Raw genomic sequence first — 25,457 nt, 5'->3', positions numbered from 1 at the left:
AGGGAGGAAGGAAGTCAGGCTATCTCTTCTTTATTCATATTTTATTATGATGGTGACCGAGGAGTTATTTTCATCATTTCACAAAAACTAATAGAAATTGTACCTGAACCAAAATCAGAGAGACTTTAAGGTCAAATTTCACAGCTTTTGGCAATGGTCAAGCCGATTATCTCATGCTCTGATTGGCTGCCATAAGTGTATGTGATAAATAAAGAATGAGGAAGCTGTTGTTATTTGGTAGCAAAAAAAAAAAAGTTTCAAAACTTAAGATCGAAGAGAGTGTCATAATGAGGGGGCAAAGGTTGAGAGCCTCCCCTCTAGTGAGTTATATCCGCAGATATAAAAGTGGAGAGATCTGGTAGTAAGACTTTTTAAAGCAAGGCTGGCAATTTTTTTAAGTGACCCAAATAAAATATTATAAAATTAACTTGCTTGTTTCCGGGCTAGTGGTGAACACTATTTAGAAGTGGCTCTAGTGTGAAATGCGTAGGACACAGTTTCAGACTATGGCCTCTAACCTTGGGTCACTGTCACCGCGGACTGAGCAGGGACTGGAAAAGGCTGGAGCTCTGTGCATAGCTGGGCTCAGCCCACGAAGGAGTTCTTGCTCAATGGTGACTGCAATGTGAAAGCGATTGGGGAAAGATGCGACCTCAAGGTCCTCTGGGCAACACTCTTTGTGCTTGAGTCCTCTCTGCAGCTCCCTGTAAGTGCTTGAATGCCTCCCCTGATGGGGAACTAACTATGGCACAGGCAGGCATTGTTGGATGGGTCTGGCTGACGGGATAAGGGGAGGGGCCTATCACTATTTCTACTGCTTTCTGAACCTTGTCTCATCCAGTCTTTCCAACAGCTCGGTGAGGTTCTCATTGCTACGCTCTTTATGGACAGGCACAGTGGCCCACAGAAGTTAAGCCACCGCCTCAAGGGGGGAGCCAGGTGGGTCTAGCTCCACGCCGAGCTCCCCCATCACGCTATTCCTCCCCGACAGCAAAGCTGAGTCCTCATTGGTCGGGAGCTTCGCCTGCTTTAGGCAGTTGGTCGTTCTTGACCCAGGGATGAGGAAATGCAGTGTGGGTCACTCGTTCTGCGTCCCCTCCTGGCCTGACCCCACTGCCAGGCTGAAACATCATTTGTCAGCAAGCTGTTCTCCGTTCAAGTTTGAGCTGCGATGTCTCCAGGTTAAAATCATTTTCATCACAGGTGGGTTTGGGTTTTGTGTATTTTGTTTTGTTGGAGGGCACTGGAGGGGGGGACTCAGATGGGTAAACATCAATTTATCTAAAAACTATGGGAAAATGTTTCATTTCCCCACAGTGCTGGGGGTGGACACTTTCAGTACACATGCAGGGATAAAATGACCAAAGGTGTCATTTCAGTCAGCTGTGTCATCCCCCATCCTCAACACAAAACCAGGGAAGGTCACATATGCGACACCTACATGGACAACACAGCCCTAGATACCCTAAGAAGCAGCGTCTCTCGGTCATCACAACGACGTTGTGGGCACAGAGCCAGGAGTGCAGTTTCCAGGCTCTCGGCCTCACGTGGAAAGGTGCTGGCTCAGGTAGTTAATGGCCATCAACTGTGGCTAGTTGGTCATCAGCTGTAACCAGTGAGCCATTGGCCACTAATATAACTGCCGTGGCTAGGCTAGCAGAAAATGGGGGCTAGCAAGAAGATGGTGGCTGAGCTAACAAGTGCAGATTGCAGTTAGCAGGGCAGATTGCAGTTAGCAAGTGAGGTTGGTTGGCAGAGACAAGTGGACGGTGGGTTGTGGATTGTGTGGCTCCTGCTTCCTGTGTCTCCAACCCAGCCACCAGTGAGAGTACAGTAGTATGACTCCCCCACCTATGGCTCCGTGGGTGTTCCTTTTTGGCCTCACCATGTCCTGCATGACAAATGGCACAGCGAGCAGGGTCCCCCGCATGACAGACGTGTACTGGCTCCATTTTTAAACGAGGAAACTGAAGCTTAGAAGCCCAAGTTAATTTTCCAAAGTGGGATAATCAGATGTGTTCCCTCAGCCCTGGGCACACTTGGTAACAATCTGTTGACCAAAATGGAATGAAGGATAAAGCCCGAACCAAACTTAAGACAAGAACCAACAAGTAGAACGAAAAGTTATAAGGTGGAAAGTTCATTTATTATCATCTAGAGTATCATCTTATACATTACATTGTGTAGCTTTTATAACTTTTTTAAAACTTGTTTTTGATCACTAACAAATAAAAAAAATATTAGCATGTGCGCGCACGCGCGCGCGCACACACACACACACACACACACACACACACAAATCACTTCTTGACTCAACGCACACTTGGCTGAACTCACCGGTCCAGGCAGCATATTCAGAATTTGAAACATCCTCTCTGCACCAGCATTGACCCAGGAATTGAAACAGGACACTGAGCCTCATTAACAAGTTTGGACCTGCAATGTCTCTATTGAGAAAAAAAAAAAAAAAAAATAGGAGGGTGGGTTCCACCCTCTTATCAGGAGATGGAATTTCCTTAAGGGACATGAGTATCCTTGTTGGCGGTGTGACTGACTTCAAGGGACAACCTAGGCGACACTCTCTCTCTAGAAACACTGTGCTTGTCCTGGGGCTTGTACAGGGTCATGGGGCTGCTAGAACAAATGACCATACACTGGGGGCTCAACACAGCATAAATTTATTCTTTCACAGCTCTGAAGGCCAGAGGAATGCTATCCAAGTATTCGCAGGGCCATCTCCCTCTGAAGGCTCCAGGGGAGGATTCTTCCCATCTCTCCCAGCTCCTGGTGGCCCCAGGTGGTCCTTGGCTCTCATCTCCACCTCCATTGTCACATGGCCACTCCTCTGTGTCTGTGTCTTCTCCTCATCTGTCTCATATAAACACACGTGTCCTTGGCTTTAGCACCCACCCAAAATCCAGAATGCTCTCATTTCAGGACCCTCAACTTAATTATCTCTGCGAAGACCCTGTTTCCAAATAAGGTCCCATTCACAGGTTCGGGGGTTAGGATGTGGACAGATCTTTTGGAGGTGCATAATTCACCCCACCACAGTTACCACAGCTTGATCAGACTTAGTCGCCCCAAAATGAGATCGCTCATGAAAGTGGGTCCTCCGAGGGCAGTGAGCTCACGGGGTTATTCCCGCCCACCTTGCTTTAGCATCGCGCCACTCATGGTAGAAGCTCAAGAGGTTTTGAAGGAAGACACACATGAGAGGCTAACGTCAGCTTCGCAGAGCACCCAAAGGCGACTTTGACAGAGTCCAGGTTTTCAGAGACTGAAGCCCTTGACTCCATGCTGTGCCTTGGTGAAATCTCTAAAACAGCACTGGTCTAGCTGGCACCCGCTGTGTGATTCGGTATCACAGAGGGACCTGCAGGGTCCCAGGGGCACTGAGCAGAAAGGAAGCCTGAGCAGCACCACGTCCAACCTCCTTACCAGTCAGATGAGAAAATGGAAGCCAGGGAGGGGCAAGGATTTGCCCAGGTCAGCAGCAAGGTGCAGCTGGACGCCCTTCCCCCTCCCCCTCCTCCTCCCCCTCCTCCTCCCCCTCCCCTCCCCCCCCCCTCCTCCTCCTCCTCCAGGGTGGCTCCCGTGCACTCACCCACCTGGCACTGTGCTCAGCATCTCACACACATCATCTGTTTAACCTCCCTACAACCCAGTACTTTCCTCACCGTCCTTATCTCCATTTAATAGGCGGCACAACTGAGGTTCCAAGAAGTGGAATCACTTCCCAAAGGTCTCACTTCTCACAGCGGACGAGTAGTGAAGCCAGGATTTTCATTTAACTTGTTCTGACTCCCCAACCAGTGCTCCACGCCAGGGGCGGGTAAACCACAGCTCTCGGGCCACTTTAGGTCCCTCGCCCAAGACCGCAGCCAGATCGTGTTCACACCACCAAAACCAGGAGATTTCTCAGGAGAGTACTTAAAGTTTAATTGGAACACAACCACACCCATTCTTTAATGTACTGTCTACAGCTGCCTTCCTGCTTCAGCAGCAAAGTTGAGTAATTCGACAGACAGTACGATTCTCAAGGCCTAAAATCTTTACTATCTGGCCCTTTAAAAAAAAATGCCTATCCTGGTCTACACCATTCATTTATACTATATTATACTATACTATACTATACTATTTTATTAATTATATTAATCATATTATATCATATTATATCACATTGTAGTCACTGTATATGCAACCATTCATATAGAAGAATTAAAAGCTTTGCATCTATGATTTCTCAGTCTCTTTTTACATTTGATTCTCAAGTGAAATCCACCAACAATTAATTTACAAGGAACCAAGCACTCCCTAAATATGTTGGCCTCCCGCCTGGTGTTGCTATTTCCACAGGTACATTTTCTGAATGGATTATCCCCAAAGTGACCACGTTAGAAGCAGAAGTAGACAGAGGAAGGAGAGAAAAAAGAAATGAAAAAGACCAACAACTTGAAATGCCCACAACATCTGACTCAGAAGGTCCGTCCATGCTGATTTTCTACCTATGTTGGGTTTTCTAGGCCAAAAAGTGACTCTCCTACATCAATAATGCATCTCCCCATCCTTGACGGGAAATGACATTACAAAAGCCGGAAAGGACATCAGACACGGAGGCTTGGCAGCCACATGTACATGTGAAATTACTGTCAGAGTTCAAAGGAAGGGCTGAGAGGTGGGGGCGCCGGCGGCAGCATCCCCCGTAATGCTTTCACCTCATGGGACAAGGCACAATGACAGCCTGCTCTGACCCAGCCACCAGCTTCCTGACACCCACACCAGTCTGGCAGGGGGCCTGTGGGGCTGGGTTTGGGTGGGCCTTGCAGCTCCCCCGATGTTACCTGCCCCGACACGTGCCACCCCAGCCCACCTGATTTACAGGCCAAACAGCCTTTCCAGACGCAGGCACTGGGGACCATTGACAGTTTCCAGGACTGGCCTGCACTCTGAAGCCAGCTTATTTTGAGCACTCTCTCTGTCCCCAGCTCTGTGCTAAGCATGGAAACATTGTCTCATGTCTCTTGTGCGGCCTGGCGAGGTAGAAGCTATTATGACTTCCCTTCTATGGATGGGGAAACTGACTTGAATCAAGGTTACTTTATGTGTATCACAAAGTCAGGGGAGGAACCGTGATTCAAACTAGAGATTCCATCATTCATAACCACCAGGCTTCACTGCCTCAATCCAGAAGCTTCCTTGGGAGAGGCAGGCAACCAAGCTCAGGCAAGGTTAGACCTTAGGATGTGAGGGGCTTGCCTATCTGGATAAGACCAGTCATTGAGCCCCCTTGGCAATGGATTTTTCATCTACTTTCATGGCAAAAGGGGTGAGAGAATGAAGAAGCAACTGGGCTAAAGCTCCTTTAGCCACACAGGTGACCGGGCTTTCCACCTGACTCATTAAACTGCCTGCTGAACTCCTACACATCCTTCAAAACCCAGGTTAAATATGCCTTCCACCATGAAGCCCTCCTTGTTCCATAAACAGTTGATCAACTCTTCCTTTGTGCCCCTGCAGGGTACGTGTGGAGGCCTCTGTTATGCCTTGCAGGCATGTGTCTCATCCCCCAGCCTGGTGAGTTTATCAAGGACAGAAATTGTGTTTCATGTACTTAGGTATCTCCAGCTTGTATGAACAGGAACAATGTTAATAACAACCAGCATTGATTGAGCACATACTAGGTGCTGGGTATTCCTCTAAGAGTGTTGTATGCATTAATCCTGAAAATTACCCTGGAGATGGATATGATATTATCCCCATGGCCAGGCTCAGAAGCTAAACTAATAGGTTTGAATCCTGGCTCTGCCTATGACCCTGAGTAAATGACTTAACCTCTCTGTGCTTCAGGGTTCTTGTCTGCAAAATGGAGATAATCAGAGTAGCTAACCAGTAGCGTGCTGGAACTAACACATACTAGCTTGCAGAAGCTGTTGAATTTTAATAAAATTTAAAATTTTGCCATTATTAAAAATTAAATTATGACGCACACTTAAAATTAAACAAACTATGTTTTTTTAAAAAAGGTAATAAATACTCAAAACTCATCACTTTCTAATTATTTTACTGTATTCTTGCTATATCTCTGCCCTTGGATTATGTCTATTGAATCACTATGGTAGAAATACACAGAAATAGTGAGCTGTTGCACATCTCCTGACTCCATGTTCAATGACCTCACATTAGTGGCTTAAAAGCAGCCGCAGTGAGAGTATTTACACCATGGAAATTGGCAGATGCTACAAGTCAGGTTTTTCACCCCTGAAGAGCTGCCTATTGAACATTTGCTAGCACATCACTATAACTACCTCATAGTAAGCAGTCATATGCATTATTATTATTATTATTATTATTATTATTATTATTATTGATGAATAAACCACAGAGATTAAATAATCTGCTGAAGCTATGGAAGATCCAGATAGGATTCCATTCCCTGCAGCTCCAGAGCTGGCCCCTTAACTAGCTGGAACATAAGGCACACCACAGAGTAGGGGTCAATAACTACTAGTTGGACGAATAAACAAACATTATTAAATTAATGGGTCTCAAAACAGCTGGCCCCAGAATTGCCTGGGGAACGTTGCTTTAATACAGATCCCCCATGACATCTCTTGTGCTGGGCTCCGGAATATGCATTTTTAGCAAGTGTCCCAGAAGTTCTGATTCTGGACCTGTCACTGTCTCAATCGCCAACCTCCAACCCCAGCCTGCTCCCACCCTGTGTTCTGTGCCCACGTTACCTGCCAGCCCACATGGCGGCGAGTGGTGGCTGTGAGATAGGGAAGCATCCCAGGGCATGGAAAGCCTGCACACAGGCCTGAACAAAGAGGGTGCTTGGAGACTGAACACTGTTCACAGGCCTCCTCCAGCCGGGAGCGGCTGTGGCACCTGGAAGCAGGGAGCTGAAAGTTGCCTGCGGCCACATTTGTGTATATGATAAGAGGAAACAGAACACGGCACGTGCACGGTGCTTGGAAGTTTACATGACGCAGTCACATCCCTTCTACTTTAGTCTCATAATAACCCTATGAGATCAGCAGAGGAAGCACCCTGTTTACAGACCAGGAAACTGAGGTTCAGAGAGGTACTGGCCTAAGCTCATCACTGCTCAGACCTGGAGCCTTTGGTTTCAAGCTGTGTTTTCTCTCAAAATCAGTTGTGAGGAAGATGGTTGGGGAAGACGGAGCTGGGATCCCGTAAGTCAATGTTTATGCACTATCTTGGCTCTGCCACTTACTAGCTGTGTGACCTTCTGGGTTCTATCCAGTGAGAAACAGCAACCATAGGAACAGCTATCGTGACATTGTCACCTTTATATATTTTGTGGCATCTCATGGCTGGCTTTCTTCTTTGAACGATAGCATGTTAATTTGAGGCAAGGATGGAAAGTGGCGTTGTCCTGGGCTGCAAGTCAGGGGACCTGGATTGGCCCACAGGTATTCCCTGAGCACATATTATGTGCAGATGCTCTGAATTTCCCTCTGACTCAGTGCCCACACAGAGCAGCTGCTAAGAGGGTGAGTGCCAGCATCCCATGGACACTATGCAACTGATGGGCTCGTAGCCTTGCTTAACTCCCTTATTCTCTCTAAATCTCTTCCCATTTGTAAAATGGGAGGAGTAAAAAAATCAACTGTGTAGAGCTTCTGTGAATATGGAATTTTAAAATGAAATTTTACCTATACAGTATTTCAGTCTAGGGCAGCAGATCCCAACTCTGGCTGTATGTTAGAATAACCTGGGAAACTCTTTTGAAAATGCCTCTGTGTCCCACCCCAGACCCACTGGATTAGAAGAATTAGAATTGGAATGATGATGGTGGTGATAATGATGGTGATGATGGAGAGGGTGATGATGGTGATGGTGATGGTGATGGTGATGGTGGTGGTGGTGGTGGTGGTGGTGGTTATGATGGTGATGATGGTGATGGTGGTGGTGATGGTGGTGGTGGTGGTTATAGTGATGGTGGTTATAATAGTGATGGTGATGATGGTGATGGTGGTGATGGTGATGATGGTGATGGTGGTGATGGTGGTGATGGTGGTGATGGTGATGGTGATAATGGTGATGGTGGTGGTGATGGTGATGGTGATGATGGTGATGGTGGTGGTGATGGTGATGGTGATGATGGTGATTGTGGTCGTGATGGTGGTGGTGGCTATGGTGATGGTGATGATGGTGATGGTGATATTCTGTTCTGCCTGCCTGGCATGTTCTTCCACAACATCTTCTCATGGCTCTTAAGCTTGCTTCTTTCTGTGTACCAATCAATGCTTCCTCAAAGAGGCCTTCTCTGACCACCCCATACAAACTGGCACCACACCCCTCCATTCTTTGGCAGCCCCCACCCTGCTTTCTACTTCTTAGTTGCATGTGTCTGTAGCTCACATTATATCAAACATAGATTTATATACTTACTATCTCCCCACCAGATTATAAACCCCTGTGAAATCATGCAGATCACATCTCAGAGTTATTCTACCTGACATGAAGGAACTTAGGTATTTATGCTTCAAAGGCATTAGAACCCAGCATTTAGGGTATACCAACATGTTGGGCAGAGAAGGCTCCAGTGACTAGAGGAAACTTCAGGCTGAGAGGTCTGGGTGTAGTGCATTGTAAGGGTTAAGGGGCTAGAAACTGGCTCACATTGTCTGTTTCAATCTCCATGCCTCAATGTCCCTCTCTGTAAAATGGGGATATTTATAGTACCTGACCCATGCTGTTTGGGGTGAGTGAAAACAGACTGCTTGTGAAACACAATAAATGGTAGTTACGACAACTATGACCATGTCCATCCCTTGGATTTCTGGCACAGGTTGCGGCAGAGTCTGTGTGAGGTCAGATCTGTAGGGGTGGAGAGCAAGTGTTCTCAGTGGGACAGAGGTGGGTTCAAGTCCCAGCTCAGCTCCTGGCCGTGTTACCTGGACCAGGTAAGCAAGCTCACCTAGCCTCAGTTTCATCTTTTGTAACACAGAGTGGATCAAACCACCTTGCCTGGTTATTGGGAGAATTAAATGAGATGTTGAATAAGATTGTTTTAAACAGAAATATTTTTCAAGCTCAGAGAAGTGATAAAAATCACTGTCGGATGAAATTTTCTTCTTGGTTGACCACTAGACCGAAGATTTTATGGACTGGGCTGAAAAAGAAAAGACAGAACCAGAATGGAAAGACTAGAACAAGAGGAAGAGAAAATGCAAACACGTGCATGCACGCGTGTGGGGGCGTGCGAGAATACACACACACACACACTCTCACTCACACACACAAAAAGGCCAACTGAAGGGACCCCGTTAGCATATAAACAAAAGGTGGGGGTAACCCCTGAAGCCTTTCCTGTGACAGCCAGTGGCGGCAGTGATGAATTTGTGAAGTTATCTAATTTTCCACTGTTTTAATTAGAGACTTGGGCTCTGAGGCCTCGCAGCTGGCGTCTTTGAGCTGCATTCTGTTGCCTGACAGAGAAAAATGTCTTCTCTAACGTCAGCCAAGCTCTGAGCCTGACCTGAGCGAACGAAACTTCTGGGATTCATAAACTTGTGGTTTCTGGGCAGAGTGTCGTTTGAACCAGACCTCCTCCTCACGGGCCCCCTCAGAACTAAGGTTGGGGGAGCAGGGGAGAAGGCAGGGACCAGGAAGTGACCCTTAGGTAGTTTTTGGGGGGGGAGGTTCCTGAGCCTAGTCTACATGAAATGGAGTCTCCTTGTGGCCTATAATTGAGCCCAGCTTGGAGAGGCAAATGCTCTGCTTCGCTAAGACAATGCCTTTGATTGCAGACTGTGTTCTCTGAGTAATTTAATTTATTGCTCATATTTTGCCAAGTGATCCTTTACAATGCTGCATTTGATGAACACGCAGCTGGGGCAGAGGCTCTCTCCACCTCTCTGGCTCTCTGTCTTCCTTGTGACTCACTTTGAAATGAGGCAGGATGGGAGGTGGAGGAGAGACAGGGCCCTAGAGTCAGACATACTCACCTCTTGCCTCTACCCCTGGCCAGTGGGCACCACCTTGGATAAGGGTCCCATCCGTGAGCCTGCTTTCTCATCTGCAAAATTACAATCATAGAAATATTGGTTGGAGAGGGCAGGAGTGGGCATTGAGAGAAAAAGAAGTTACTAACTTAGAAAAAAAAAAAAAGGCCTCTGTGAGATTCAGATCAGCTTTTCGGTGGGTGATAAGGGCACAGCATTGCTGGGAATACCCTAGAGTGACAAACAGCAGAGTCTGCCTTTTTCAAAGTGGATATGAACTCCCTGTTTCTGAAAACCTGTTGGAAAGCAGTCAGGCAACACCCTCCACTGCCTTGTGGTATCCCGTCCATGGCTGGGGCCCACCTTTCTATCTTTGTCTCAGGGAAGAAATCCTGCCTTATACCTGCCCTGCATACAGTGGACGCCCGAAAGATGGTTGTGGTTGCTCATGCAGTGACGGTAAGGAAAATGACTGTGGCACCATACCCACGGCAGTTAGGAGAAAGATGGTTGTGATTCGCTTTCGTGGTTGACCATAAAAGAAGTGACCCCCTAATCATGAACTCAGCAAGTGCTCAAAAGATACTTAGCAAGCCAATTTCTTGACCTGGAAATAACGTAGCTCAGAATCACACACAGAGTAGAGTCTCAAAACATGAGTCAATTGCCTAGGTATCTGCTAATGCACACACCCACACACCCACACACCCACACACACACACACACACACACACACACATCTTAGACCAGGTTGTGTATGTCTTAGATGTTCACATTATTATTGCAACTGTCACTTTTGATCATACAAAAATTAAGAACATTTACAAGACTACTCAAATATCTCATATCCAATACGTTAAGATTCACAGTATCTGGTAGCCAATCCCAAATCTTCCAGTATGCAAAGAATCAAGAAAATATAACCCATTAATGAGAAGAAAAATCAACCCATCAAAAATAACCAGAAATAACGCAGATGATAGAATTAATACACAAGGATATTAACAGTTATTATAACTGTATTATTACTGTATAACTGGGGAGGGGGGTCTCCCTCACCCCTGCCCAGCTAACAGACTGATCCTAAAGGGAGAAACTGGGAGTCTTGGGGATGCATGGGTCAATTCCCTGGTCAGCAGGGACAGTGAGAAGTGTTCTGGAAGGTCTGGAATGAGAGAAGGAGAAGGTGGGCCAGGGAGAGACAGAAAATTGCAACGTGACCCTGACAACCCCCAGCCTACATCTCAGCTTCAATCCTAGAATCCACATCAAAAGACAGGTGTAGTAGGAAGACCCCAGCACTTTGTGTCAAGATGGAGTCAGGGGTAACTACCAGCTGACACCTACGTCCCCAGTGTCTTGGGTGGCTCATCTGACCTCCCTGAGCCTTGACTTTCCTCATGGAGTTGGAATGGCACCCAAGGCAAGGTGAGGGTTAAATGCATTTACCCATGTGGAGCAGGTGGCACAGGGGCTGGTGCACCAGGAGTGCTCAGCCCCACTCTCTCTAGCTTCTCACCACTCAGCATCAGCACCAGTCTGCTTGGCAGGCACTGGAGCTGTCCAAGCATCCTTGCCCAGTCCTTCTCCCCAGCTCACTCTCATCCTTAGGGTCCCGATGGTCCCTAGATCTGAAGAGATGTTCAAATGATTCAACATCTGCCATAGCATGGACACTGGAGTCCTGGAGAAGCTGCTCTTTCAGGCATTGCAACCCAAACTTTACGGTTAAGGTGTCCAAGATGGTGAGCCGGGGAAGCACTCAGAAAACTCGAGGCAGTGGCTGTTTACCCACCAACATGGAAATGTTTCAGTATTGCAGCCACCAACACAGCTAAACCAATGCATGCAGGCTCTCAGCCCTGACTACAGTGCATTCTCATATTCTCTGCCTAACTCACTGATTTCCCCATGAGGACCCTTCCCGACTCTCAGGCCGTGTGTTTGGATGGGACCAGCCCCACCTACAGCTCCAGGGGAGCCAGGGGTCACCATGGTGACATACTCGAGGTTCTCCAAAGACAGTCAAGCTTGGGATATTTGAGGTGGGGGGCACTTGGGGAATTGCTGAGCTGGCAGGATAACTGGAGCTGCCAGTTGTCGTCTTTACTACCACTTGGGAGGAACTGTGTGAGGACAGATTTCTCCTAGAGGAAAGCAGAGACGAGGAAAGGAGAGGCACAGCTTGTGGATCACATCCCAGCACCTGGATCCAGCCAGACCTGAAGCTGCACTGCCCATGGACTTCCCAGTTAACTGAGCCAATTTTCTGTTTTTCAGCTCAGCCAGGTGGAGTTGGGCTTCCTGTCATTTGCAAGTAATCAAGGCTGCACCTGACACAGCGTCTCGCTCCCTCCAGGTCCCTATGTGTCAGAGAAGTAACTAGGAAAGCTCCCAAAGGGTTAAATTCTGCTCAATATAAAGCCCATTCCTCTCCACGGAAGCCCCTCCAGCTGGGATAATTTTCCTGATCCCTTAAAACCTGGGGTGGGGGAATTGATGATTCTGACATGCCTGTCTGTCATCTTCTTTCATTCAAGCCCGTGTCTTTACAGTGTCCTGCAGGGGATCACGATAAAACTGGCAGCTGCATCTGTGGGGAAATACGAAGGCCTTGCCCCTTTCCAGTTAAATGCCTAATTAAAACTGAGGGTGGAGGCCCATGGACTTCAGAACATTAACCATGGCCCTCTATCGGGTGGGGGAGTTCACATCACCCCTGGGAATACACAGAACCCGCGTTCTGAGGGCTGGGCTCGGGGAGTGTGCCCTTTGTCCCCAGGGCTGTTCTCATCCGCATGCTGCCCTCTCAGGCACTTTCTGCAGTGGGCGTGGTACTGCACGGCAGGGATTGTCCACGGCGTGAAAGATGCTAATGATACGGCTGAAACACAGCCAGCCTGCAAGGGAGCATGCTCAGGGCTCTGGAGCACTCTGCCTCTCCCTCCCTCCCTCTACCTTGGACTTCTTTGTTCTCCCCCTCCTGTCTCCCTCTCTTTCTGTATTTTTTTCCCCTTTCTCCATCTCCTCACTCTGCCCCTTTCCATATCGCCTACTCTTTCTGTCTTTCTTGCTCACCCTCTGTCTCCTTGTCAACATCTGTTACTTGTCTGGGTGTCTGTCCATCTCTTCAAACCTCTCTCTCCATCCCTGTCTTCTCTTTCCCTGTTATTTTCCTCTCTCTCTCTCTCTCTCTCTCTCTCCCCCCCACCCCATGTCATCTCTCCCATCTCTCTGTCTCCCTCCTGACCTCTGTCTTTCTTTCCCATTCCCTTTGCCCCTTCTTTAGTCTTCTGCTCAACAATGGGACGTGCCAGGAGAGGCTGAGACCTCAACCCTTGGCTCCCTCCCATGCGGAGCCAAGTTGGGCCCAAATGATGCAGCAGGGGACAGAGAGCTTAAGCCACATCGTCCATCTTGGCAGATCCTGAGGGTCCCTGTGCCAATTCTGGACAAAGCCTCAGTCCCGGGTGACAGTGAGTGTCCAGAGTATTCAGGAAACTGAAGCCTGCCAGTATTTTGGGAAGAACCGACTCCCATTAGCCCTTGGGCTGCCCTTCCAGGCTCTTCCTGTCTCCTTGGCCTCCACCAGAACCTTCAGGGTTTCAGCTCTGGAGGCTGAGCTGCTGCATGTCCCCACTGGAGGCTGGACTGACTGTGGATCACAGTCTGGCACTGCCAGGTCCTAGTGTGATGGGGTTTAGTAACTATCCGTTTCTTAGGGCTGCTATAATAGAGTACTGTAAACCGGGAGACTTAAGAAAACAGGAACGTATTCTCTCTCAGTTCTGGAGGCCAGTCTGAAATCAAGGTGTTGGTAGGGCTGTGCTCCCCCTGAAGCCTCTAGGGGAGAATTTGTTCCATGCCTTTCTCTGAGCTTCTGGCAATTCTTGGCATTCCTTGGCTTGTAGACACACCACTCTAGTCTGTTCTGTCATCACTTGGGCGTCTTCTCTCTGTGTGTCTGTCTTTGTGTCTCTTCTCCTCCTCTGATAAGGACACAAGTCATGCGGGATTAAGAGCCCACATACCCCAGAATGACCTCATTTTACCGAAACATATCTGCAACCACCTTATTTCCAAATAAAGTCATGTGTCCAGGAAGCACATGAATTTGGTGGTGGGGACAATCTAGGAACTAAAGGCAGCATGTGTGGCAGGTCGGAGACGAGGGCTGGAAGCCCCCTCTGCAACACTGAGAAGATGACATAGACTCTCTGAGCCCCAGCCCTTGTCCCTTAGACAGGGTAACAGTGCCATCCCACAGTGCCAGCGCTCGGCAAGCAGGAATGCAAAGCAGTGAGCTCCTCAGTACACAGCACTTTGCAAGGGACCTAAAACATGCCAAGCGGCCGGTTCGGTCCTGATGCTCTGATTACCCCCTTCTTCCAGTTGGCCATAATTCTTCAGCTCTGTCTGCCGTTGTGTAGAAGGGTCCCATGTGAGACAATCCTGGGGGGTCCTAGGAAAGCTTTGGGGCTTGACTGTCGCCGTCTTCAGCCCCAGATGCAAATTCCCTGCAAAGACACAGGAAATGGTGATGAGCGCTAAGAGGAGACTAGGCGGCAGGGGTCGGAGCTCTGAGCCCTGGTGTCTGGGGGGAGGTCCGTCCCCCAGGAGTGGGAGCTTTGGGGCTGTACAGACGCAACGTAGATTCCAGCCCATCATTTACTCACAGCCTGGCTTTGGACAAGTGGCTGAAGCTTCGTGAGCCTCCGTTTACTGTTTTGTAAAACGACATCATCATCCAAAAGCATGAGCCAGTTGAGGGACGTGAATGAGTTAATAAACTGTGAGGAGACAAGATGTATTCACCAGTCAGTACCCGGGCCTCACTTCCCTCTCCTCTGCCAGCACCATGTTAAAATCCTGTGTGTGTGTGTGAGAAAGAGAGAGACAGAGAGGGACAGAAAGAGACAGAGAAGAAACCAGCCAGAGAGGCTCACCTGATCTGTGTTAAAAAGACTGGGAGAAAGGGTGAGAGAGAACTGGGGAAGAAAAGCCACGTTGCCTGGGGCGACACAGTACTTGGGGCTCTCACCTATGGAAATGCCAAAGAGAATTAGAAACTGGAGGAAAATATTTTATGAGACGTGCTGAGGATGAATTGGGACTTAAAAAGACATGTAAAGCCAGGGCCAGCAAGCTACAGCCAAATCCGGCCCACCATTTGCTTTTGTACATAAAGCTTTATTGGAACACAGACACTGTCATTTATTTATGAGCTGTCCCTGGCTGCTTTAGCGTTGCAATGGTTCAGTTGGGTTCACTAGTTGTGACAGAGCCTGTGTGCCCTACAAACCAGAAAATATTTGCTCTCTGACCCTTTACAGAATCAGTCAGCTAACCCCTGAAATAAAAGTTAAAATTCCTTTTTCTGGATCACTCTGCAGCCAGACGATGCTTCCCAGAGGGCTGTTTCACACAGAGACAAAGCCACAGGAACATTGGAAGACATCGGGGTATGTGTGTAAACCACTTAGCTTGCATAGTAAATGTATGCAACAAATAATAACTTGTATCTGAAGACCTTTCCTATAGAAAAAAGGAACAGAGTGACAAGGAAAATAATGGCAAGGACAAACAAGGAGTGAAAGAAGGTGCTGGGAGAGAAGCAGTGGCTCTCAGAGAAGGTGCCATTTGTAACATGGCTGGGACGACAGCAGAGTAGGCAGAAGACACACGACCTACATTCCTCATGCTGGATCCTGTTACGTTTGATGTTTTCATGGTTCATTTACCCATACTTTCCCCTTAATATTTATTTAGTTATTTTAACTAGTCTCTGGTGTTCCACTGGCACAGGTTGTAGAGAGAGCTGGAGTTGGCAGCCCCTCCCTGAACCAGAGTTTTCACCAGGTGGCAACAGGTTACTATGGCCTCAGGCAAGAGAATGTAGGAGCCTGGCTGGGACAGAATCTCAGGGGTCAGTATGCCAATGGCCTGTGTTGTAGGGGAGAAAAAGAGGCAGCCATCAGCTGCTCAAGGGAGTTTGGGAGGACTTCCTGGAGGAAGAGGCTTTTGATCTGGGCCTTAAGAACCGAGTAGCCGTTCATGAAACAGATATGAAGGGCATATCTGGCAGCTGAGGCTAGCTGAGGCCCTCCTCTTGATTTCTTCCCTTCTCAGACCAGGGAACCGGAATGGTAAGAACACTTGATGCTGTCACTCCCTCCTCTGAGAGAAGTTTAAATAGAACAGGCTGCTAAGATCAGGGTAAGAGGAGATAGAACCGGAGGGGGGAAGAGGGAAAGAAGGATAAATAGAGAAGAGGGGACCGTGACAAGGAGAGGAGACGTACTTGACACAGAAGACAGGGGATCTCAAAGCATCAACTATTCAAAGACAATAGCTTAAAACCAGAGCTCAAATGTGTCCATTATTTGTCTCTTATGTAACCTGCATAACAGTATCGGGTAGATACTGCTACTTTCCCTGTGTGACGAAAAGGGAAACTGAGGTTCTGAAGGGAATAGCTCAAGAACACGAGCTAGGAAATGACAGAGTGGGATTTGAACCTGGGCCACCTGGCTGCCATGCCCTCACTGTAACACCTGGGGAGCCTTACTTGTCTCACTGGCCTCACCTGCCAATTGTCAATACGATTTTCCCAGACACCAACGGGAGGACACCCAGAGGGGAACATCAGCTTATAGCTTCCCCAAGGAAGAGGCTCAGAGGACTGGAGGGGTCTGGCTAGAGGGAGGGCCCCGGCCAGGCTGCTCGTGGCTACTCCCACAGGTAGTCATCAGGCAGCCGTGGCCGAGTCACCTCCCATAGGCCTCTGGCCCACTCTACTGTATTCCACCTTCAGTCGGATCTTCCCAGCTTTCTTCCACAGATAAGTGGGGGGCCCTCAAGTTCACTGCCTTTTCCCGGCCTGCACCACCGCTGCTGAGCAGCCGCCTGGGGCCTCCCACCAAGACAGCCAGCAACTTGGCCGGATGTGGATGTCTGCTGGGGGTGGGGGCTGAAAAGAAAGGGGGGAGGGCCCAGGGGATGGTTCCAGCTCTCGGAGGACACTTGCCCTTTCCAGACTCCAGGCCCTTGCTCTCCCTGATCCCAATGCCTGGGTCACCCTTGTTCTCATCTGGAAAACTCCCCACATCCTTGGGGATCCACCCCTTCTATGAAGACTGTGTCGTCACTTTTTCTGAGCTTGTAACACTTGTGTCCCGCCTACCATTCCTAGATGAGTTCCCTATCTACCTCCACCCCAGGGCATCTCCTGTGCCCTGCGCAGAATAGGTGGTCACTAATACATAAGACCCCCTAACCCTTACTGATTGCCCCGCTGAGCCAGGCACTCACTGAGTGCTACCTCCCTCTCCTCCACTCCCACCCCGCCGGTGAGAGACCAAGGGCATGGACTCCACTTCGAAAAATTTGCCAGGTCCTAGACCTGGAAAAGGCTTGTCGGCTCCTTCAGGGAGCATCACATTATCTCCAAGAGAGAAAAAGAGAGCTGCCCTTTCCTAAGTTGTCAACCATATGGCCCTACCGGCAATTTTCCACTCTGCCTGGAGTGCTCTAAAACACAGGTCTGAGTCCAAGAGTTAAAATAATATACATTCTACGATGACTAATATGGGGGGAAATCCAGTGCTTCTCAGGAAATAATATTCCACAGGCCACGTTACCTTTTGCAGGGAAACACCCAGTTCCCACCAGAAAAACAAGAAAAGCCATCAATTTCCAGGCAGTCGAGCTAGTGCAGGACCTGGGTCTCCAACCGTATCACGTCGGCTGCACTCAGAACACCTGTCCTCCAGCAGGAACAGACCTCTTCCAAATAAACACACAGCCTTGGGGAAGGAGGCCTGGCTGGGAAAAGAAATTCATCCGCCCCGCTCCGGATATCCTGGACAACAGTCAAAACGCTTCCTTCCACTGTCTTAGAGAAAAATGGCATCTTCATCCAGCCAATTCTTTTTTCCTTTTCGACTGGAGCACCATACTGAGATTGCTTTCCAAAAAGCCAGAGCAACCTGGAAATATTCCCTGGACTTAACAGAGTCTGGTGGCTTTTTTTCATTCATTCCTTTATTCCTTCATTTATTCATTCAACAGATCGGCATTGAGCCCTTGCTCAATAAATAATACCCCTTGCTGGGTGTATCCTGTTGAACAAGATCCCTTTCCGTGGGGCACTGGCTCTGTTATTATCAACCCAAATGTGGTGAAGGCAGCTTAATGTCTACCAATGTGCCAGGTTAGAGTTGCCGCTGGGAGGTGGCTGCCCAGCCAGGAACTACACTTGCCAGCTCACCAGGCACAGAGGTGGGAACGTGTGCCTTAAACTAGTCCTCATTAACAGAGTGTGAGTAGAAGGAATGTAAGGGCCCAGGAGCTGAAGAAGTATATGTCTGGCCATGTTCTCTTTCCTCTCTATGTGCTGAATGCAGAGCACCCAGTATCTTAGGGGCAGGCAGAGCCACAAGGTGGAAAGAGCCTGGGCTCCTGAGTGACTACCTATGAGCCCACCTGTGTTAGGCTGCTCTATGAGCAGGGAACTCAGGAAACTTGACTCCACTCATATGTTGTATCTAATGTACTGTCATGCAGTACAGAACAACATTTCTGTCAATGACAGACAGATATACAACTGTTGTCCCATGAGATTGTCATGGAGCTGAAAATTTCCTATTGCCTAGTGACATTGTAGCATTGAAACATCGTAGAGCAAGATATTACTCACGTGTCTGTGGTGCTGCTGGTGCAAACAGACCTACTGTGCTGCCAGTTGTATAAAAGGACAGCACATACAATTATGGACAGTACATAACACTTGATAATGATAATAAATGACTATGTTACTGGTTTATGTATTTATTATACTATACTTTCATTGTTATTTTAGAGTGTACTCTTTCTACTTATAAAAAAGTTTGCTGTAAAACAGTGTGCCGTGTTACGCTGGCAGCAACCTCATGCATCCCATGTCTACCATGTCTCTTCATTGCATCATTTTCTCTTGTGCTTGATTTACTCCCATGCTGTTTTGTGCAGTAACATGCTGCTCAGGCTTGTAGCTGAACAGAAATAGCCTATATCATGTATCCTCGGTGTGTAGTAAGCCATACCATCCAGCTTTGTATAAGTGCACTCTACAATAGTCACACAACAACAAAATTGCCTAACAATGCATTTCTCAGAATGTATCCCCATCGTAAATCGGCACATGACTGACTATATAGCAATTGGCCTCCTTGAATGGGACAGAGCACCCCGCCCAGGCCATAGGAAGGACTGAGGGACACTATAGTAGACATTTAGCGGTAATCAAAATGTCCTTTGGGAATCTGATTTGAAGCTCTGCACACTCTTCCAGAAATTATGTGAATAATTCATATATGCATCATATCATGCATACTTGATCCAGTTGTTGTTGGGGGAGGATTAGCTATCTCCCTATAACCCATTTATGGGCATCTGTGAAAATCCTGCTGTAGACCTGTTAGCATCTAAGCATTCAACTGTTAAGCATCAACCAGCAGTCAGAGTTATTGAAAGCTGCAAGAACTGTCTCTCCCTGATAAAAAGAGAAAAGGAGTTTGTTCAAGGATCCTGTTATAGCTGATCGTTGCTGGGAGTGCTGGAGAATCAAACTGAGACGTTCTGCAGACAGAACTAACACAATCTGCCACAGCACTCAGCCACTGAGCCTTGCCCACCATCGCTGATGTGCCAGATACTGTTTCCAACCTCGCCAAGCCTGCCCCGGGGTTGGGAACCCCTGGGAACAGACTTTGAGATGGGGGTTAGTATGGGGGCAGATTACCAGGGAAAGGTCTTGGGAGCAAGGAGGGGAAAACAGAATTGGTCACAGGGAGAGGTTGATCTTTGAGACAGTCCCAAAAAAGGACACAGCCACCCCCGTGGGGAGCTGGGAGCTGGGCTGGCCTTTCAGAGCTCTCCTGAGTCCAGACGGAGTGAGTGGCTGAGATGAGTCAGTGGGTACAGCTCTCACACAAAATGGGGCTTTACCTTGGAAGAGGTGCATTTCTTCTGCTACAGCCATCCCCAAAGATAGTTTGTCTGCTGGACGTCCACTCAGAGCCTGGGGTAAGTCCTTTCTCAAGGGGCATCTGGGTGGTGCAGCCCAGTACCCACCTTTCCCCAGCCACCTTTGTCAGAGAGAACTGGTGACAACCACGAGCTCCCAACTTAATGTCCAGCGAGGATGTGTCTGACCAGTGGAGCCCAGGCCATGTGCGCCCATCCCAGATGCAGAGAAGCTGCAATGGTGACAACCTGGAATTTCCACTTTTGTCCGAGCTCTGCCCTCCTCACTTCCCTTCATAACCAAAAGGAGGGAGATTCCCCAAACACAGGTAGGGTGCTGGGCAGCCAAAAAGAATGACAAGTGTCCACTGCATGCATAGGTGAGCTAGTGGTCAGTCAGGGCCCAGGCAGGAGACAGTGGAAGGGAGTTTAATAAAAGAAGACTCTCTACAAAGGGTGTTGGGGAAATCACAGGATGGCACAGACCCTGGACTGGAGGGGAAGGGGCAGGGTTACTAGAAACCCAAGACTATGATGCGTGCAGACGGCCACCCATTCGGAGCCCTGGATAGGAGGATGCATCCAGTGACCCATCAGGGAGAGACATGGGGGAATAAACATCTTGCCTTTCTCCTCTCACCTTTCAAGTAAGGGAAAAATCACTCACCTGACAAGCTCCAAACTCTCAAAATTAGGAAGGGCTAACATCTACTGAGTTTTTACTCAGTGTTGAGCATCTTGCTAACACTTGACATATATTATCTCATTTATTCTTGCACTCATCCTGAGACTGCCCCTATTTCATCCATTTGCGGCAGATATTCTTGGAACCCCACTCTTAGCCCTCACCCTAACCCTTCCCTGCAGTCTGACCTGAGCCCCAGAACCAGCACCTGCCTGAGCCAGCCTGAGGGCTGAGAAGTAAACCTCCTGCAACGCAGCCCCCAGCGATGATTATAGAGATGAGAGTAGAGATACCCCAGCTCCCTTGATACCACTCTGGGTGCTTCTGAAGTTGGTGTTTGCCTTTGGCTTCTAGAGTTTTCTCAGTGGGTTGAAGCTCTGCTGACCCACGTTGGTAACTACAACATACCAGCACTGGTCTCACCTCCCCACTGCCGGAGTGTGCTTCCTGTGACCTCCTCCAAAATGAACTTCTCGCTCAAATCCTCATCACGGACTCTGCTTCCAGGAGAACCAAATTAAGATAAGAAGCCCAGAGAGCTTAAGTAATTCACCCAGGTAACACAGCCTCAGTCCAGTTGAGCAGCCAGTGCCCGGCTGCGTCATCTTTCCTCCCCTGGACCTCCCTGAAGCTGCAGGTCTTGGAAATGGTGGCATTCCCAAGTTCAGAGACTCCCCCAAGTTCTTGGGTGTGTGCCTAGCGAACGTCAGGTTTTTGTCTTATGTGTGCCAGGAATGGCACAGACTTTGCTCTGCCAAGGAATGGTCCAGAAGGAGCCTGGCATTGCCTTGTGGCTGGTAGCCAGCCGCGTTTCTCCCTGGGCACTAGGAACGCAGGGCCTTCTGTTTCCATCCACAAAGCAAACCTTTGAGGAGGGTCTACTCAGCATCAAGGGCAGCGAGCTCAAGCACAAAAAGCAGCAATTGCAGGCAGGGTCTGGCCCTGGCACTCTGCATTCAGAGCTGTGTGCCATCCTCCCTGCAGCCCTGTGAGTGACAGGTTACAGACCCCCTGCCACCCGCCTTTCTAACTGCAGTTCTGAATGTGTCACTCCTCCATCCAAATCCCTGCCCAGTTCCCAGTATAATAGCCTAGGTCCTGGACCTGGACTCCAAACCTCTACCTCTACAAGACCTCAACCGCAATCCCCACACCCGTCCTGCTTCGTCTCACTGTGCTCTCCTGTGTGGGCCTCAGTCCTGGGGTAGGGGAAGGAGGAGAAGTCTGGGCAGGGGCCACAGCATAACTGCAAGATCACACACACACACCATCAGCTTGGGGCTGGGCTTGGTCTCAGTGCCTCACCCATCTACGGACCCTCCTAGCAATGGGGAAACTGAGGCACAGAGAGAGGTTGTTTGTACCTTGCCCAGGGTTATGTAGCTATTGATGAGCTGAGCCTGGGTGTCATGTGGGAGACCCTGCTCACTGCTCCACTTGTCATGCAAGGCGTCCGGTGGGGTCTCCTGTTCCACTCCCCACATAAGCACTCAGGATATGGTGAGGCCAAAAAGGCACACCCATGGAGCCATAGGTAGGGGAGTCATACCACTATATTCTCGCTGGTGGCATCCGCCTCTCTGCAATCCGCGCTTACCAGCTCAGCCACCATCTTCTTGCTAGCCCCCATTTTCTGTTAGGGTAGCCACGGCAGTTATATTAGTGGCCAGTGGCTCACTGGTTACAGCTGACGGCCAACTAGCCACAGCTGATGGCCATCCAATCACAGTTGGCCATTTACTACCTCAGCCAGGACCTTTCCATGTGAGGCCGAGAGCCTGGAAACTGCTCTCTGGGGCTCTGTCCCTACACTGGGCTTAACAATTGTTATGTGACTCTGTACAGGTTCCTCGCCCCAGCACTCAGAGAGCACTGGCCAAGCAGTCTGGCTGGAGGGAACAGCAAGAACAACTCAAGACATTGACAAGAGATAAAAACAGGGCTGAACTGGTGATCTCAGAGGGCTTCCAGGAGGAGGTAGCATTTGAGAAGGGCTGGGAAAGCAGAGGAAGGTTTAAATAAGAAAGGACTCTGGTGCAGCAAGGACAGCTTTCAGGGTGATATGGCACAGCCTAAGCAAAGGTGGGAGGGCGACCAGTGGATCGGCCATTCGGCTGGAAGAGTATGTGCTCCAGCTCAGTTCTGGGAGACCAACCGGGTCAGAGGAGCTCCTGAAAGGATAGGAAAGGTAATTTTCCCAAGCTGTCCAATGGCGAGGCACAAGGAACTGTTCATGGGGGAAGCCCATCTGAGCGCCCATTTTTTGGTCACCAATTCCTGGGGCATTTTGAGTAGAGTGTGAAATCACATTTATACAAGGAGGTGGGAACCTTTCTGAGCAGCCATTTATCCCCAAAATAGGTTGCAAGTCTTGTCGGAGATTGAGCTCATGAATACTATTTCACACAGCCTGGGGCTTCTGCATCAGCCCCCCACCCTCCACCCCGTGCTCTCAGAGATCCTGGAGAGGCTGCTCTCTGAGAGCAGCCTGGTTGGTCTCTCTTCTATTTTTGCACCCTTGGACGTCTGGGTGCACATTCACCGAGTGGATGCATGTGTTTAACTTGGCAGTGAGATGTTGGACGGGGCTGGGAAGCCCTCGAGATATTTGGAACTGCTGAGGAGATGGTCATTGGCTTCTAACAAATTTGCATTCCTATACATCAGCTCCTCAGGGTCTGGGCTGGAAAAGGAGGTTTATTCATCAACCTGGGTGGAATTTGGTCCCTGGGGTTTCTGGCTTCCATTCCTCTCTCCTGCCCATGTAATCCATCATGTAAATAGTAACTAATGTGTAAGGAACAATGGAGTCATGTCGTGTGTTTGTACAATCCTGGCACAGCCAGAGCTTGGTGGGCAGTAGGACCGGATGGGGTTTGGACGAAGAGCTTCGTACAGCCTCATTGTTATTGACTGAATGGCGTGCCCCCCACCAAATTCATATGTTGAAGCCCTTACCCCCACTGGGATGGCATTTGGAGGTGAGGTCTTTGGGAGATGATTAGGGTTAGATGAGTTCATGAAGGTAGGACGCTCATGATGGGATTAGTGGCTTTATAATAAGAGGAAGAGAGAGATCACACTCTCTCTACTATGTAAGGACAGAGGGAGAAGGTGGCTGTCTATGAGACAGGAAGGTCACCCTTACGAGGAACCAACCCTGCTAGCACCTTGATCTTGGACTTCCAGCCTCCAGAACTATGGGAAATAATTGTTGTTTAAGCCACCCAGGCTGTGGTGTTTTGTTATGGCAGACTGAGCTGATTAATATACCCATGGAAGGTAGCACAGAGGGGGTTGGGAGATATCTTACCTGGCAGCAAGATGGCATGGAAACCAGGCTGATGAGAAATCAGTAGCGGAGAGGTTCGAAGGACAATTATGTGGGGGAGATGAGGAGGAGGCAGGGCTCATCCCTCCTTCCTATTAGTAATAGATGCCCTTCCTGAAGTCTCAGTGGGACACACGGCCACCATGCTAGAGACTCCTCTTCCCTGCCTCCCCTTCAGCTGGATGTGGTCACGTGACTGCCTTCTCACCCAGGAGGTATGCAATTCCATGTCATTTTCTTGTGAGGAATTGCTGTCCTCTATTCTGCTCATCCTGTCTGTGCATGGAAGTGGTGGGTCAGCTTCCATCATGTGGGCAAGAACATCACCCAAGGAGATGACAGCAGGAGGATTGCTGAAGGAACCTGGATCCTTGCGTGACTCTGTGGAGCACAGCTAGCCACACGGGACTGCCCAGTACTAAGAGAGATACCGGCCTCCACTTGTGTGAGCCACTGTCCTGAGGAGTATTTTTGTTGTGTAGCAGCTGAGCCTGAACCTAATTCATGGGCTGAATTAGAAATTGGGTCCCTGGGGAATTGTTCTTCTCTAGAAAACATTTTGCTTTTATCTTGGAATGAAGTTTGCTATGCATTCAATGGCTTAATATAATGGCAAATGAGACAAGCTTTCTTCAGAACTGAGGCCCCTGAGGTCCTGCTTGTACCCACATGCCCACCTAGACATACTTGCTCCTTAGAGAAGCATAGGATTGTTTAGTTCAAGGTAGAAGGGATCAAAGGGGGTCCCATGAGATGTGTGAAGGTAACTTCTAGGAGCCCACTTTTTCAGAAGGCACACAGTGACCTAGAGTCAAGCAGAGATGGGTTCAGATTTTGGTTCCACCATCTTAACTAATGATGGTAGTTACTGGTGCTACATGAAGACTTTTGTCCCCAATTCTTCTGAGCTTCTAAGCACATGGCAGGATTGCATTTCTCAGACCACAAAACTAATTCCAGCCAATGAGTCCTGAGTGCAACAGTTCTAGGCCAGATTATTTAATTTCTGGCATGACACCTTTGACAGTTCCCTTGCTCCCTCTGTCACAGCTACCAGCAGAGTCCAAGATGGCAGCTGCTCCATCAGCCTGGGTCCCTGAGTGATTTAAATGTCCCAACAATCTACAATGAGCATATGGCATGAGCATAATTAAACTTTTGTCCTTTTAAGCCACTGAGATTTGGGGTTGTTTGTTTAGCAGCAGAACTTCAGCCATCCTGATTGATGACCAGCTGTGTGACCTAATGTGAGTTACTCAACTTCTCTGAGCCTCAGTTTCTTCACCTACGGTATCATGGAGATACGGGGATGATATTTCTGACGTAATTCCCCTTGGAATCAGGGGGAAATTATATCTATTAAGTCCTTAGCTGAGACCCCAGCATTTGGCTCTTTCTCAATCAATCATTCTGATTCTTGCCTGGATTCTGATTGAACTTCACTCTGGCACCCATGGGC

General features: G+C 48.7%; 1 protein-coding gene across 1 annotated transcript in view; it reads right to left on the bottom strand.

Annotated features, from left to right (window-relative positions):
• Positions 1-13,206: 13,206 nt before the first annotated feature.
• The window catches only part of LOC141567473 (uncharacterized), a 100,454-nt gene continuing 88,203 nt past the window's right edge, over positions 13,207-25,457 (bottom strand). The window contains exon 3 of the mRNA XM_074314487.1: positions 13,207-14,494. Coding sequence (XP_074170588.1) covers positions 14,474-14,494 — 21 coding nt within the window. The 3' untranslated portion in view covers positions 13,207-14,473. The remainder of the gene's footprint in view (positions 14,495-25,457) is intronic.

The sequence above is a fragment of the Rhinolophus sinicus genome, linkage group LG11 (assembly GCF_036562045.2).
Source record: "Rhinolophus sinicus isolate RSC01 linkage group LG11, ASM3656204v1, whole genome shotgun sequence".
NCBI classification, from domain to species: Eukaryota; Metazoa; Chordata; class Mammalia; order Chiroptera; family Rhinolophidae; genus Rhinolophus; species Rhinolophus sinicus.
This window is presented reverse-complemented; position numbering and strand designations above follow the sequence as displayed.